A 16,823-nucleotide genomic window follows, 5' to 3' on the forward strand; every position below is an offset into this window, starting at 1 on the left:
GTAGGCAGTAGTGTGGCTGGATTTAAAGTGTTACAACGTTTAATTGTAATGTTGGGCATGTCCAATAATATTGAAGAATACCTCAACCACCTTGCTGCTGATAGATGAGACGTCTTTTGTTCCAGGAGGATGATGGAAACAGAATGTGGAACAAAAACTGTCAATGGATTATATCCAACAACGTCACGTGATGCCAACACGGCTTTCTCAGCTGCAGCAACAGCTCGCAAACAACCAGGCAGCCCAGCTGCAACTGCATCAAGCTTACTGGAATAATAAGCCACAGGTCGCAATTTATCACCATGGGATTGCAACAACACAGATGACATGAAACCAGATTTTTCATCCACCATTTGAATAAATGGCTTGTCAGAGTTTGGTAAAGCCAATGCAGGCGCAGAAGACAGGGCTGTTTTTAAATCAATGAAAGCCAGTTCTGCCTCATCTGTCCATTTAATTTTGTCTGCAGCTGCCAAGCTCCGCCCATATATTAAACTGGCCAAAGGCGCTTCCAGCTCAGAGTAATTCAGAATGTGAGCTCTGCAATAACCTGTCATACCCAAAAATGACATCATTTGTTTCTTGGTGACAGGTTTTGGGATTTTCAGAACAGCTTCAATGCGCTGAGGGGACAGTTTTCTGCTTTTATGTGAGAGAACATGACCAAGAAAAGTCACTTCTTCCTGTACAAACTGCATTTTAGATTTTGAAACTTTGTGACCCTTCTTATGAAGATGTTGAAGCAGTTTCAAGGTGTCTTTCCTACACTGATCCTCTGATCCTGCTGATAATAATAAATCATCAACATACTGTGTAAGGACAGTTCCAGGAGACAGAGTCAAATCAGCCAAAGAGTCCTTCAGAGCTGTGTTAAAAATAGTTGGACTCTCTGTGTAGCCCTGACAAAGACGAGTAAAACAATATGGCTTTCCATCAAACTCAAAAGCAAACCAATACTGACTGTCCTTGTGTACAGGGACAGAAAAAAACGCATTTGCCAGGTCAATTACTGAAAAATATTTAGCTTCTGGTGGAATTTGTGACAGAATCGTAGAAGGGTTCGGAACTGATGGTGCCCGGGCCACAACAGACTGGTTGACAGCCTGAAGGTCCATGACAAATCTCCATTCGTCAGGCTCTCCAGGGGGCCTAATTTTTTTCACAGGGAACAACGGTGTTCTCACAGGTGAATTTGGACAGGGTACAATTACCCCAGCTTTAAGGAGGGAATCAAAAACGGGACGAATTCCCTCCAAAGCTTCCTTCTTCAATAAGTATTGTTTCTGACATGGCCTGTAGTTTGATTTAGGAGTAACAACAACTGGCTCACAATCTGTAATAAGACCAACATCATATTTGTGAGCAGCCCACAATGAATCAGGCAGCTCTTCAAGATCTGCATCCGCAGAAGAAGCCGTAGCTAAAAACAGATGTGAATGTGAAATCAGTTGCACTGTACGATTACAGGAAACAACAGTGGGACAATGTCTTTTAAAAGCATTTTGAGAAGGAGACACAAACACATATGGGACATCTGTCTCCCTCCAATCCGTGGCAAGGAGACAACGTCTAACAAAAAACCCCACATCCATCCATTCCATATTTTCAGACTTGGCCAATGATACATGTGGCACCGAACCAGAAACTTGAAAGAAATGCAGCTATTCAGAGGTTAAAGTCACAGATAAAGCTGCTGTGTGATCATTCCAGTACATGTCAGAGAGGTGCACTCTCTCATTTGTAATTTTGTACCAACTGTCCTCATAATCAAAATCAGGTCCTTCAGATACATGTGAAGTACAATGCAGATCATCTGCACTCATTATCTCACTATCAGGTGTCACAGCATTTACTGCCAATGTGACAAAATGTTGAGGTACAGGACCAACTGGAAGCTTCCACTGATATGCATATAAGGGTTGATCTGGGGCCCAATGTACTGCAGTGTAGTCATAGTCAAAGTCCTTCTGAGTGTGAACTGTCAGTCCATCAGGGTTTGAAATAATAGCAATATTTAATCTGCACATCAAATCTCTACCCATCAAATTCAAGGGACACAAAGGAGACACCAAAAAAGAATGTTTTAACTGCACTCCCTGTGGAGTGCAACACTTTAGAGGAACAGAAAAACTTTCCCTAACTGTTTCACCTGAAGCAGAGACAGAATGAACATAACGACCACTCAGTTTTGGCTGCTCTTTGATACATTTAGCTGATAAAACAGAGTGTGTCGCTCCTGAATCTACATCAAAAGAAATTTCTTCATCCATCACCATCATAGAAAACATAGGCATTCTTTTAAAAGCAGGGTTCTGTGTATGGAGATATGTGCCTGGTAAAACTACGGAGGCACCTTCTAAGTGTAATATGGCCTCTGTAAGCAACCTATGTGAATCAGTATTTTCATGCAACTGTGTATGTGTTTGTGAAACCTCACGCTCCTTAAGAGACCCCTCCTCAATGCGAATGACAGCCAGATCCAGGGTCCCGTCCTCCCCCCGTCAGTTACCGGTGTCCGGCTGCTGCAGTTTCTCTGGACATTCATTCCTCCAGTGTCCCAACTTTCCACATTTATGGCAAGCATCGGAGCGGGACCACTGTCCCCTTCCCCGACCCCTGCCCCGGCGTCCCCGGCCTCGTCCTCGAGGAAAAGAACCACGTTGATTTGTACTGCAGTACAGGGTCAAGGCAGCGTTATGCAAATCAGTCTCTCTTTTGTCCGCTTTTTTCTTCTTCCTGTCGTTGATAACATCATCGCTGTGTAAAGCATGTCTTTTCAGCTCCTCAAAACGCACCCCATGTCTCCAACCAACATAAAGAGTCTTAGTTTGTGCTGCGATCTCAGGGAGAAGTCCTTCCATAATATATCCACACAGCATCTTTTCCCAGGGACCCAAAACGGTAAAGTCAGCGGGGCGCTCCATACCTGAATGTTTATTGAACGCTTCTTCCATCCGGTAAAGAAAATCAGCAACAGTCTCATCAGGACGTTGTTTAACTTGTTGTAGCACGGCACAATCACTCCTCTGTGGAAATTTTGTGATCAAGTCAGCGCACAAATGTTCTATGGCATTATACCATGGCCCATTACGATGATTTAAATCACCATTTTCACCTCCAGTTGTCACGCCAAGGCGCACTGCAGGATCTGGCAATCTCAGACCAACCAAATCTCCAGGTTTGATTTTTGCTGCAAGGAGCCGGCGAATTTCTGTGCCGGTAGGTCTCATTTCATGGCATAAAGCTTTAAATTCCGTAGCAAACTTTCTTCCGTCTCCTACGGGATCCGGAAGTAACGCGGCACTGGCTTGGATGTCTGCTGCAGTCCACGGTCGAAACACCAACTGAGGCTCATTTGTTCCGGCTACTTCCAACATAGGGCATTGATACTCTTCTTCCTCTTTTTTATCTTGTCCTCGTTGTCTTCCACTTCGTAGCCATGTAAACTCATGAAAGCTAACAGGAGAGGAGAGGAAAGGTATTTTGTGGTCCTTTGATGAACCCGGTCGCTGCTCATCTGTAGGCTGGTGCATAATCACACCTTCCACTCCGCTGGGGCCGCTGTGCTGAGTGACATCAGCCTGCACTGCAGGTGGATGTGTGGGTTGACTCACGGGCTGATACTGAAGCGGACTGGCGAGTTGTCCTGGCTGACTTGCGGGCAGATTTGCTGGTTGGCCCGCTGCTGGTTGGCCCGCAGCTGGAGGAGGACGGGAGTCTAGATCGAGGTCTGCCATCTGGAGGGCCCGCAACTCCGTCTGTAAAGATGGATATAGACAGGAGGGTGAAGCATCACTAGGTCTATATGGAGGTGGAAACGTGGGATCATCAACGGCACGACCAGCATTGTCATACCTGTTTCCCACGTCCCCGGACAAATCTTTTCCCCCTGCCATCTGTTTCAATTCGGATTTTCTTTCCCTACGTATAGCCTCCGTAATCCATTCATCCCAACATTTTACCCATTTTTCTCTCTGATCTAAATCTTGTTTTTTAATCCTTTTTTTATTTTTTATTTTCTCCCAATCACCATCCATCAACTGTTTTATTTTATTCAACTGATTTACACTCAAACTTCCACCTTGTGGAAAACCAAACTTGTCCTCCCAAATTAAAGCACATGTAACACAATCATCTCCCCCTTTTTCTTTCATTATTTTATAAATTGCAGAGTCTGGAGAAGGAGACACCCCTGATGCCTTTGAGGTTCCGGAACCCATTTTGTTCTATTTACCTGTTCAGCGGCACGTCTGCCGACTGGCTTTTCTCCTTTATAAGGTGTAGAAAATTGCTAAAAACCACCCGCAAAACCCTGTGTTTTGCTTTATCTTATTGTTACCAATAAGAACCTCCCTGCAATTCCTTTTGCAGGGTAACCGGGCCCTCAGCTGATGTCCTCCCTCTCGCAACTCTGGAACCTAATTAATTAGTTAGGAGATGATGGTCAATGTGTAATAAAAATAATAACATTATATCATACAGAGCAACTTCTCACCCAGATATATTTGTAGACAATTAGTTCGGATCCAATCGACCAGAAGCCGCAGGCGGACACCCGGACTCCACTACCGTAATATGGAGGTGGACTGAGGACAACGTCTCAGGCTGGCCAGGCGTCCGTGTCCCCCCTGCGGTCTCCTCTGGCACGTTAGATCCTGTTCGTGACGCCAAAATTGTTCTGGAATTTCTTATCAAAGTGGAGAGAAGTTGACTCACAAAGAGAGAAAATCCGGACTTTGTCTTAATAAGTTTTATTCAAAGGCATTCAGCGTTTGAATGACTCTGTCACCAAGCAAGTCAGTTAAACAGAGCCCCGAACAACATTTACACACAGTATTTATACCAGAACATGACTGTGTTATCTCAACTTCCAAGAGTCTGTGCTTTATGACCCAAACCCTTCTTGAGTTCAAAGGTGACAAGGTTATCTAGGAACAGACCTAACTGCCCTTCCTGACATCATCCTAAATGATAAACTCTCCAGCATTGGAATTTAGAGTCCATCTGCACATAAAAACAGAACACTTAACAAAACACAGAGGTCAGAGGTGAGGGGTAGATGGAAAATCACCTGTGGGTGATAAAACACAGACTCAAATGAGAGAGGTGAAGGGAATGTCAGAGCACTTTAAAAGAATTTTCCATTACAGGAACGAGTAAAAGCCTTTCAGGCTTGTCTGGCACTCTTTCGCAGAGGCACACAGGTGAAATTCAGGTTATGCCTCAGACTGCTCGGTCTGATGGCATCTGCGCTGGCGGTCATCACACTCGGCCGTCTACACATGCGCCCGTTTCAAAGGTGGGTGGCGTCACTCAGCTTGAGCCCCACACGCCATGCTCACCGCAGCGTCCTGGTTTCTCTCATATGTGCACGCGCGCTGAGCCCGTGGAAGCGTCCCGGTTTTCTCAACACCGGCGTTACCATGGGAACCATCCTGACGAGGAAGGTAATTACCACAGATGCCTCGCTGACAGGCTGGGGAGCCACTCACAAGGGGATGATGGTAAACGGCGTTTGGAGTCCACAAACACAGACAGCTCACATAAATTGTCTGGAACTCCTGGCCATGATGCTGGCACTGAGACACTTTCTGCCCTTTATCAAAGGGCACCATGTTTTGGTCAGAACGGACAACACAACAGTGGTTGCTTACATCAACAGACAGGGGGGTCTGCGCTCACGTCATTTACACGAGCTGGCATACAGACTGATAATCTGGACCAGCTCACACTTGCTGTCGCTAAGAGCGACTCACGTGCCAGGGGTAATGAACAGAGGCGCGGATCTGCTGTCAAGGGGCAATCCCCGCTACAAAGAGTGGAAACTCCACAGCGAGGTGATGACCCAGATATGGAAGAGGTACGGCCGAGCGGAGGTCGACCTCTTCGCATCAGGGGAAAATGCTCAGTGTCCGATGTTTTTCTCGCTGACAGAGCGACAGGCTCCGCTTGGATGCTCTAGCGCACAAATGGCCGCCGGCCCTACTGTACGCCTTTCCCCCGCTGGAACTGATCATTCCTACTCTCGCCAGGGTGCGAGAGGGAAAACACTCACTCATTCTGATAGCTCCCCGCTGGCCAGGGAAACATTGGCTAGCGGAGATTTTTCAGATGCTACACGGTGAGCCATGGCGGCTTCCCCTCCGCAGAGATCTCCTGACGCATGCACGCGGAGAAATATTTCATCTGCATCCAGAGCGCATGGCCCTATGGGCCTGGCCTGTGAGGGGTTAAATCTGGCTGCCAGTGGGCTTCCCCAGAACGTTATTGACACAATTCAAAATGCAAGGGCCGTTTCCACGCGTAACGTGTATGAGGTTAAATGGCAGGCATTCGTGGGTTGGTGCGCAAAACCTATGGTGAGCGTAATGCAAAGCCCTGTGTCGGACGTTTTAACTTTTCTGTAGGCACTGTTGGATAAAGGCTTGGCTTTTTCCACTGTGAAGGTGTACCTGGCTGCTATTTCAGCCTGTCAAGTTGGCTTTGGTGACAAAACAGTGGGGCAGCACCCGCTGGTGTGTCAATTCATGAAAGGTGCACGACGGCTCCGTCCAGTGTCGAGGAGCCTCACTCCTTCATGGGATTTATCTATGGTACTCGATGCGTTGTCACGTGCACCATTCGAACCGTTGCAGCAGGTTGAGCTCAAAGTGCTTTCCTTTAAAACGGCCTTATTGATTGCTCTGGTTTCTGCTAAGCGTGTGAGTGACATTCAAGCGCTCTCAGTTAACCCGTTCTGCATACAGTTTCTGGGGGAGTCAAAGGTTTTACTGAAACCTAATCCTGCCTTTATACCTAAGGTTGCTACGGCTCTGACATGCCCTTGAATTAATGGCTTTCTACCCACCATTCTCCTCTCAGGAGCATGAACGACTGCACATGCTCTGCCCAGTACGAGCTCTGCGGTTATATGTGAAAGAAACAGCAGATTTTCGTAAATCAGAGCAGCTGTTTGTGTCGTGGGCTTCATCACATAAAGGTAAACCTCTCACAAAGCAACACCTTTCGCATTGGGTAGTGGGGGCTATTACTATAGCTTATGAGAGCAGAGGCCTTGCACCCCCTGCAGGTCTGCGGGCTCATTCCACTCGTGGTGTGGTCTCATCCTGGGCGTTGTTCCAGGGTATACCTGTGGAGGAAATATGTGAGGCTGCCAGCTGGACGACCCCTCACACCTTCACTAGGTTCTATAAACTGGATGTCACCAGGCCCACACTGGCTCACACGGTTCTGGGTGTGGGTTCCACATTGCCATGAATGCAAGATGCAATCTGTTGGTCTTAGAGTGAGCTTATCTGGCAATACGGGAGCAGAAATATCCCATAGTGAGATACCGAAACGAATGTTGAAAGAGAACTTTAGGTTAAGGATTTAACCCCGGTTCTCTGAAACATGAGTGAGGTATCTCACCAGATCACCCTCCTCAAAGGGAGCGAGGAAGAGGTGTGCTTATTAAACTGAAGATCACCTACGTGACGTCGACTTTTATACTGGGAGGAAGTCCTCCCATGGGAGCGGACGTCACTTCCGCCTGCCAGTCAAGACTGGCGTAATGTAATAGAGCTTCTGGGGGACAGGCGCTGGAGGCGTGTCCCATAGTGAGATACCTCACTCATGTTTCAGAGAACCGGGGTTAAATCCTTAACCTAAAGTTTTCCTGTCAGCAGACTCCAATTTGAGCTGGAGATCTCTGCCTTTCCTTGAGAGTTAGCAGGGGCCACTTGGCTGTGTCTCTGATTAAATGCTCCCTTTCAAGGCTCGGAAGCTATGCAGTTATACCGTATTTTCTGCAGATTTGAATGTTGCCCTGTGGTGTCCTCTGACCTGTCTGGTGGGTTTCCTGGTCTTATAGAGGCTGTTTGTTCACTAATGTACTCCAACAAAACTCAGACCTTCACAAACCAGCTCTAGTTATACTGCGATTAAATTGCATAAAGGTCTGTTCACTAACTGACTGATTTCTTGAAGGCAGTTGGTGGCACTGGCAAAATTTTAGAGGTATCAGACTAAAGGGGCTTAAATACAAATGCATTCATTTATGTTAGTGTCATAGAAAAACCAAATAAAATAAATCGTTCTGTAGCATAAGAAAATGTTAAGAGGTTCAAGGGATATGAATACTTTAGCGACATTTTAAAGAGCAAAATAGACGGAGGTTGACATTACAAGACCTTGGAAGCGGGATAAAAAAAAAAAATAACACTGATGACGTTAATGGTACTGATTGTCTTCTTATTCCAGGCCTTGTTTGCTACAGAGACCTTCGCCATGGGCATCAACATGCCAGCTCGGACCGTGCTCTTCACCAGCGCACGCAAGTTCGATGGCAAGAATCACCGCTTTGTAAGATCTCTCAAAGCAATAATTTTTTTCCTAGACTATTACATTAACCCAATGGCTTGTTACATAAAATTAGTTTTGGTTGTCACCTTTTCCATGGTTGATTTTTGTGGCCTTCCAGAAGCAAGAAGGTAATTAGAAACAGTGATGCCCGTGTAAATATCTGTCTTTGGAGAAGTTAAACACTCAAAAAGAAAGCTAACTTTGTGTGTCTTCAGTGAGTGGTCGGTAAAAATAAAGCATCCTGTAAACATGCCCATCTCTTTAAAACAGCTCTGGTCTGTGTTTAGTGTTCACTTTTACACAGCCTGTCGCTCTGAAGTCTATATAAGGTCTTCAAACGTGGCCGCTTGCTTTGCCTCATAAACAGCCACGTATTGTTTATAAGAGCCGTGTGTGAAGCAGCTGACCTGCACACACAAACACACTGATGATTGAAGAGAGGGAAAAGGAAACATCCTCCAGTCCATGAAGAACATCTGGTGCCTGTGGTTGTGCCAAAGCTCCACGCAGGCACTCGCACTTCAAAACACTCTGCTTTTCATTCCTGATCCATGCTGTGGTAAAAAAAACAAAAAAAACATGATGAGACACTGTGGCACATTTGATAAAAAGAGATCTCGTCACCCTGGAGTCCTTTATTTTATAAGTGTTGTTTGTGGAGCAGCTATATTCACATCTAGATATATGATAATAATTGTCTTTATTTCTTTATTTTGATGAGTCTGTTGTAGATAAGATGTATATGTCCAGACAATATACACACAATATCCTGCAGATTTAGGAGCAGTTTCTGTTACATCCTAACCGTCCCTTTTCTTTTCGTTCAGATTACATCAGGCGAGTACATCCAGATGTCTGGGCGTGCTGGGAGGAGAGGAATGGATGACAGAGGAATTGTTATTTTCATGGTGGATGAGAAGATGAGTCCAGCTGTGGGCAAACAGCTACTGAAGGTACAGTAAATCTGGATGCTGCAAATCTTGGACCTCATCATAGCTGACTACGTGGTCTTGTTGAGGATAATCAGGCCATTCGGTGTGCTGTCATAACTTGGCAACATTGTCACAGAGAAGCCCGAGTCTTTATCGTTTGTCTTTGATTTGACAGATTTATAGGCACAGTGCTGTAAATGTACAGTTGTGTGCCGTTTGAAGTTCATAGTTCTGATCTGTAGCTGTTTGTTGGCGTGGTGAGGGCACTGACAAGTTGCTGTGGTTACAAAATCAACAACTTTGGCGTACTTAGATACGTTCTTTAATTTATCCCAACTGTGTTCTACTGTAAAGGTGTACATTTTTGCTGTCATTGTGCTTTGCAGGGCTCAGCAGACCCTTTGAACAGTGCTTTCCACCTGACCTACAATATGGTGCTTAACCTGCTGCGTGTAGAGGAGATCAACCCAGAGTACATGCTGGAGAAGTCGTTCTACCAGTTTCAGCACTACAGGGCTTTGCCTGGGGTTGTTGACAGTAAGCATTCTTATTATTTGTACACAGGCCAGACTTGATTAGGTAATAACTGGTTATTAAATACCACTTTGGGTAAGGGGTCAAAGTTGTATTAACCTGTACAGGTTTAATCGGATTGCTGCTTCTGTTTTTTTTTTTTTTGCAGAAATTAAGAAACTAGAGGAGCAGTACCACACTATTGAGATTCCTAATGAGGAGAGTGTGGTTACTTACTTTAAGATCAGGCAGCAGTTGGCTAAGCTGGGTAAAGAGATACAAGAATTTATCCACAAACCCAAATACTGCCTGCCCTTCTTACAGCCTGGGCGACTTGTGAAGGTACGTCTTTACTCATTCATATTCTGGCAATGTTCCTGGACTTTTACATTTCATTAAAGATAACTTCCTGTACTGCTGCCACAGGTGAAAAAGGAGGATGCTGACTTTGGCTGGGGAGTGGTTGTAAACTTTAGCAAAAAAGCAAACACAAAGGTAAGCCAGACTTTATGGTCACTAGTGCTGGTATATTTTGTTGGGAATTAAGTGGTCAGAATTGTTCAAAATTGTGAATATGCTTTGGTCAAAGCTGTTCTATCGAAGTTCTGGCTCTATGTTGAGGACATTGCCCTACATGGACCCCCTGAAAGGTGTTCTTCCCTGTATTTATGTCCATCAATCTTTTCCATCAACTGCAACCAGCTTCCCTGTCCCTGCTTTTGAAAAATATCCCAACAGCATGACGCTGCCACCACCAGGGTTACCTGTGGGCATTGTGTGTTCACGGTAACTTGCAGTGTTAGTTTTCCACCACAGCATTTTCCACATAAACGATCGTTCAGCTGTGGTCTTATCTGACCAGAGCACCTTCTTTCACAGGTTTGCTGTCTGCTATACATTCCTTGTGCAAAATGCCAACTGGACTTCTGTCCTCTGAATGGCCAAAGCCTGGGATACCACTGGAAAATCTAATCCTACTTTAAACTTCTCCACATCATCTTCCCTGATCTGTCTGCGTTATTCTTTGGTATTCATGATGTTCTTAGTTCAAGTCCGTATACTAAGTTAAGGTGGACTTTATTTACTAATTGGGATGACGTCTCAAGGAAAATTGATACCCCTAATTAAAATAGAAATCAACTGACTAAAAGGGCTACACGACGACGCAGTCGAACCCGGGACCTTCTTGCAGCAAGAAGGTCCCGGGTTCGACTCCCGGCCTGGGGTCTTTCTGCATGGAGTTTGCATGTTCTCCCCGTGCATGCGTGGCTTCCGGGTAAGAACCATGGACATTGCCCTTAGGTGTGAATGAGTGTATGTGTGGTTGTTTGTCCAGTGTGTGTCTGCGTTGCTGTGCAATGGACTGTCGACTTGTCCAGGGTGTACCCCGCCTCCCGCCCCTAGACTGCTGGAGATACGCACCATCTTCCTCACTACCCACTATGGAATAAGCAGTAGAAAAGGACTGACTAAAAACTATGCTTTTTTAGATTTTTATTTGTAAAACAAATTATGGAAAACCCGGCCTTTTTCACAATTATGCACTACTTTGTGTAAACTGACAGAAAATTTCAATAAAATTCGTTGAAGCTTATGGTTGTAATTCAAAGTCTATGAATTTGCCCGCACAGCGACATGTATTTGTCTACTTAAATGCTGCTGTGGTTAATGTGTTTTCACCCTTTAGGCCAGCACAGACTCTGAGCCGCTGTACCTGGTGGAGGTTTTGCTTCATTGTAGTAAGGAAAGCGTTAAAGATGCTGCAACTGAAGCGGCCAAGCCTGCTGCTCCAGGGGAGACCGGAGAGATGCAGGTTGATGAAACTCACACACAAACTCTGAACTGTGTCCATTATGTATCCGTCTCACTTTTTAATCTGTTTTTCTATCCAGGTGGTCCCAGTGATGCTCCACCTCCTCACTTCTGTCAGCTCAGTTCGTCTTTACATCCCTAAAGATCTCAGGCCTTTTGACAACAGACAACTCATGCTTAAGTCCATACAGGTACAAAGTGTTTTCATGCTTGAATAATGATATTACAAGTTTTGACAAAAATCTTTATCCAAGTATTTTAATTTCCTTTTATTCATTCTGTCTGTAGGAGGTGCAGAAACGGTTCCCAGATGGTGTTCCTTTACTCGACCCCATCGACGACATGGGCATCAAAGACCCTGCCCTGAAGAAGGTGATTCAGAAGGTGGAGGCCTTCGAACACCGGATGTACACACACCCGCTCCACAGTGACCCTAGCTTGGAATCGGTCTACTCCCTCTGTGAGAGGAAAGCCCAGGTAAGAATGTGGTATCTGGGGATACCTGGGTAAAGGTCAGTCTTCACTATAAGCCAACAATTACACAATGGATGGAAGTTTCTGCTATTGTAATGAAATGCTTACATAGTTATTTGGAGAAGGTCGTTATGGTTGTAAAACTTTTTACAAACACAGGAAGAAAGCAGCAATATTCCAACATCTACTGTCAAAGGTCACATAAAACCAGCCTCATTAAATGACAAACCCAACATTTTTTATGACGTCACATCTCTTTATCAGATCTGTGATGTTTTACTGCCCTAAAACAACACATTTGATGTATTTCAGACCTCCAAGTGACCAGCACTTTATTTTTCTCCCCTACAGTTAAGTAAATCATTCCCACCATCTGCCAACATGGATGTCCCAAAACATCCATGTTCTGGGACCTAACCAGAGGAATTTGATGGACTAATCTCAGAAAAAACGGAAACATCTAGTTAGAAGCTACACATCCGCTCTAACAAGTTGTTGATTAATTAGAGCTGCATATGACCCTTGATAAACGGTAAATACTCTAGAGTTTAATGGCACCTTTAAAACCTATCTAGATTTTCCATGGTTCTCACTCATTATCTTATCCAGGAAGCCAGGTTTTATTAGCCAGCTAGAAGATGTCATGTTTTCCACTGTGTCCCACCAGTAGTGCTCAGCTGGAGTGTTTCGTTAAAGAAATTCAGGGATAAGGTGCTGTGAAGATTAACAGATGAAGCAGAGCAAAGAGTTGAGGCTCTAGCCCTCAGACGATTTGGGTGGTAGGAATGTTAAAATCAGAAGTTAGGAGAAGGAGTCAGGATATGTGAGGGTGTAGAAGTGTGGGTAGGTGATAACGACTAAGGGCGTGAAATGGCAGGTCATTGAAGACAAAACGAGGTTCAGCAGAAGTCCGTCTGTGACTGGGGCAGCTGAAACTCCAGAGATTTGGATCTGCTAGAACCTAAAACTGTTTGCAAGATACCCAACCAAAAAGGCTCCACTGAAAGTGAGGGTTTCTGTCATACATCTGTGGAGGGATCATTAAATTCTTGGTATGATTTTTTTTTTTTTTAAGAGGAAAGAAGGTAGATGGATTTATTGTAAGAATCACAGGAGAGTGTGGAATCCAAGTGGGGATGCCAAGGGTAGCAGAACTTAACAGAGGGGCATAGGGGGCAGAAGATGGTCTGCAACATAAAAATCAAAGCACAGAGCATCATCCTTTACAGAAATTTGTACAAATTCACATTTTTACAAGTTCAGTGAAAGACATAAAAACAAAACAGTGGCCATTTGTTGTCCACATTTCAACAGTTTTGCCCAAATATTTGAATTTGACCAGAAAATGTGATGACTCATCAAGTTAACCTTTTCCTCCTCTCTTATAGACACAGAACAGACATGTTTTACTGGTCGGATTACATTTTGCTGTGGTATTATAAAATCGGGAAGAATAACCGTTTGGTCATTGCAGCAACAATCTAACCTTCTTGTCTATTAGCAACCCCCTGCGTTGAGCATCAGATCCAGTTTTGACTAAAACCACAGAACTCACCTTATTTGTTACCTAATATGTTTACAAAAGGTCGTCCCACCTAATGAGCTGCATGTTCTACTGAAACTCTAAAACTAGATTAATGTGTAACTTGGTTTCTGAAATGGTGGATGTTGTCTTTTACATTAATTACTTGGACCAAAAACATCAAAACATTTTTAAATCTATTTATTTTGTGCTCCTATGACAATTTCTCAACAACACACATAACTGTGAGTTCAGTTAAATAAAGCAAGAGCTGGTAACGTCTCGTCTCCCAAGAGGCCCTGCTGATGAAATGTGTAGTTTTGCGTCTTTGGCACAGAGTTGTTCTGTAATGAGAAACAGAATAATGTGTGTGAGAAAAGCACTAGTCGTGTTGCAATATCCTTTTAACCGTTTTTGATCACTATGACAGTTACTTCACTGTTTGAGATTATCTTACAAAACAGACGGTGGTAAGAATGACCTGACTTTTTAAGCCCCACACTGTGTTCCTGTTGGCACCGCTAGACCTTACTTTGGTCTCAAATCCCCCGGTACAACAAAAACACGCGTCGTTGTGTTTCAGATCGCAACCGAGGTTCGAACCGCCAAACGGGAGCTGAAGAAAGCTCGGACCGTCCTGCAGATGGATGAGCTGAAGTGTCGAAAGAGAGTTCTCCGAAGACTTGGCTTCGCCAGCCCTTCTGATGTCATCGAAATGAAAGGCAGGGTCGCCTGTGAAATCAGCAGGTAGGGAATAAACAGGTTTTATTGGTGTTTGTTGCAGCCTTAACATGCCATTCACCCCCCACTGACCATTTGCGCTATAAGTTAGATATTTTCAGTGTAAACATGAAGTTTCCACTGTTGAGCGGCTCAGTTGATGACTCTTGTCTGCTAGCCATGAATGCATAATCCAAAAAATAATCTGATTTCCCAGTAATGTACATTTATCTGAGTGTAATTTCAGTCAAATATGCCAAACCATTAAGATGTTTAACATGGCAGCTTAGCTTCAGCTATAACAAACCAAATAGCTGGTGTTGTGGATTTTATGATACTGCAGATTGATATGAAAACAACTTTCAATGAGCAATTGATTTGTAATTTGCTGTTGGAACTCCTTATTACAGCAGTTATTTTTTTAATGGCCATCATTGTTTGTACACATTACAAAGTGCTGATTCTGTGTGTTAACCTGTGCAGCGCCGATGAGCTCCTGCTGACAGAAATGGTGTTTAATGGCCTCTTCAACGACCTGACGGTAGAACAAGCCACCGCCCTGCTGTCCTGCTTCGTATTCCAGGAGAACGTATGAACAAACACACAAAACCTCGCACAGTTCCTCTAATTCTCTGTACAAACATTCCCGACACAATCTGAATCCCATTCCCGCAGAGTCCAGATTAGCTTGCATTCTTAGCCTGTTTCATCGCTCTGCAAGCTAAACAAAGTAAAGTTTGATTTGTTTGGCTCGTCTAATGACACCTGTTCTTTGAAAAAAGGTGGGCCAGCATCAGATGTTTGAGCAGAGCTTTTCTCTGGCTATTATCCTGGGTAGACTCTATCCAGCTTGTCAAAATAGTTATTTAAATAAACCCAGTTTCAGGGCTTCATCATTTTATCAGTTTCTCCCCAGTCAGGCTCATATAAGGTCTAATTTACAGCTCTGTTTGTTTTGCTCTCTGACCACTGATGAGGTCATTTCACCCTGCAGGCCAGCGAGATGCCAAAACTAACTGAACAGCTGGCTGCACCCCTCAGGCAAATGCAGGTGGGACTAAATGATGGACAAACTGTTAGAAGGATTTCTAGCTTTAGTGGAGATGTGAACACTGCTGTTGTTGCTTTCAGGAGTGTGCAAAGCGTATTGCCAAAGTGTCTGCAGACGCCAAGCTGGAGGTCGATGAGGAGACTTATTTAAACCAGTTTAAACCCCACTTGATGGATGTAGTCTTTGCCTGGGCCAACGGGGCGACGTTTGCTCAGATCTGCAAGATGACCGACGTCTTCGAAGGTTTTTACCTGCCCCCAACATTTCTCTCACTACATTCTTGTATTTTCTTTCTTCTTTAAAGCTGCATTTTAGGGTGTTAAAAAAGTGATATATTGTGTGGTTTAATTCCCAATCCAAAGTTTTCCCAGAAGTTTCCTTATTTGCTAAAAGTGATCTGATGAGTAAATTATGGGATGGTACCGTAATAAGAAATATGGATCTGGGTTGAGAAACTCGAGGGAGGATTCAATGAGCTCTTGTGTGTGTTTTGGCAACCGAAACAGAACTGAGGAAACTTCTACGATTATTCAGTTCTGTTCATTTAACTTTAATATGACCCCTAGGGTGTTTTCTTATTTTTAATTTCTGTGTAAATATCTCCGATACTGCAAAACATTTATTCCTTTTTTTTTTTTTTTTTTTTTGCAGGAAGCATTATTCGTTGTATGCGACGTCTGGAGGAGGTTCTGCGACAGATGTGCTCTGCAGCCAAAGCCATCGGCAACACTGAACTGGAGAACAAGTTTGCAGAAGGTAAAGAAACGGTTAAATAGTTGGTTGTCTTACGCAAGATTTAATAGTTTATAAACAAATCAAATTAGCAAAATTGGAGCCTTTTCAGAAGGGACTGAAAAAATTTAACTTGCTGCTCATAAAATCACAGAATCTTGCCCGTCATGTTAATATATTTGCAAATATTTTTATCCCTTTGTGGAGAAATAAAATGTAAAAACCCATGCATGTAGGCATTAGTGTGTATGGGATTCAGGGTGTGGTAACTAATGCTCCATGCAAAATAGAACCAGAGAAGGTAGAGATCACTGGGTCACTTTCTTTAGCAGCTCAATAAAAAGGGCTTTAAATTGTAGAAAAAATATGATGGAGGATTTTGGTGGTTTTCAAACCGTAGCTCTTAAAAACCTTGATGGTGATAACCGTCCCATGTGTACAAGACAAGTTGAATGTTGGTGGAAGATGTATTTAACGTAATCCTATTCAAAAATAACTTCTAATTTTACACATTTCTTCCTTTCACAAAACCACCAAACAAATACTTTGGATTTACTTCACTAATTCAGCATCAGTGGCCTTAGTGGTCATCTACTAAAGTTCTTGTGAAATTCGTTTGACTAGTTCTTCTTTACTGAATATAACAGAAAATTAAGAGCTTTGAAACAAAACAATCCGGCTGTTTAACAGCACCAGTGAACAATTATCTTTGTTTCTGTTTTTG

At 43.8% G+C, this 16,823-nt stretch overlaps 1 protein-coding gene across 1 annotated transcript in view; it reads left to right on the forward strand.

Annotated features, from left to right (window-relative positions):
* Positions 1 to 16,823, forward strand: part of mtrex (Mtr4 exosome RNA helicase) — a 36,780-nt gene that overhangs the window by 19,545 nt on the left and 412 nt on the right. The window contains exons 14-26 of the mRNA XM_047372547.1: positions 8,242 to 8,343; positions 9,171 to 9,296; positions 9,662 to 9,812; positions 9,958 to 10,130; positions 10,215 to 10,283; positions 11,476 to 11,601; positions 11,681 to 11,791; positions 11,889 to 12,077; positions 14,180 to 14,343; positions 14,800 to 14,905; positions 15,311 to 15,367; positions 15,448 to 15,610; positions 16,019 to 16,123. Coding sequence (XP_047228503.1) covers positions 8,242 to 8,343; positions 9,171 to 9,296; positions 9,662 to 9,812; positions 9,958 to 10,130; positions 10,215 to 10,283; positions 11,476 to 11,601; positions 11,681 to 11,791; positions 11,889 to 12,077; positions 14,180 to 14,343; positions 14,800 to 14,905; positions 15,311 to 15,367; positions 15,448 to 15,610; positions 16,019 to 16,123 — 1,642 coding nt within the window. The remainder of the gene's footprint in view (positions 1 to 8,241; positions 8,344 to 9,170; positions 9,297 to 9,661; positions 9,813 to 9,957; positions 10,131 to 10,214; positions 10,284 to 11,475; positions 11,602 to 11,680; positions 11,792 to 11,888; positions 12,078 to 14,179; positions 14,344 to 14,799; positions 14,906 to 15,310; positions 15,368 to 15,447; positions 15,611 to 16,018; positions 16,124 to 16,823) is intronic.

Source organism: Girardinichthys multiradiatus, chromosome 8, assembly GCF_021462225.1.
Source record: "Girardinichthys multiradiatus isolate DD_20200921_A chromosome 8, DD_fGirMul_XY1, whole genome shotgun sequence".
NCBI lineage: Eukaryota > Metazoa > Chordata > Actinopteri > Cyprinodontiformes > Goodeidae > Girardinichthys > Girardinichthys multiradiatus.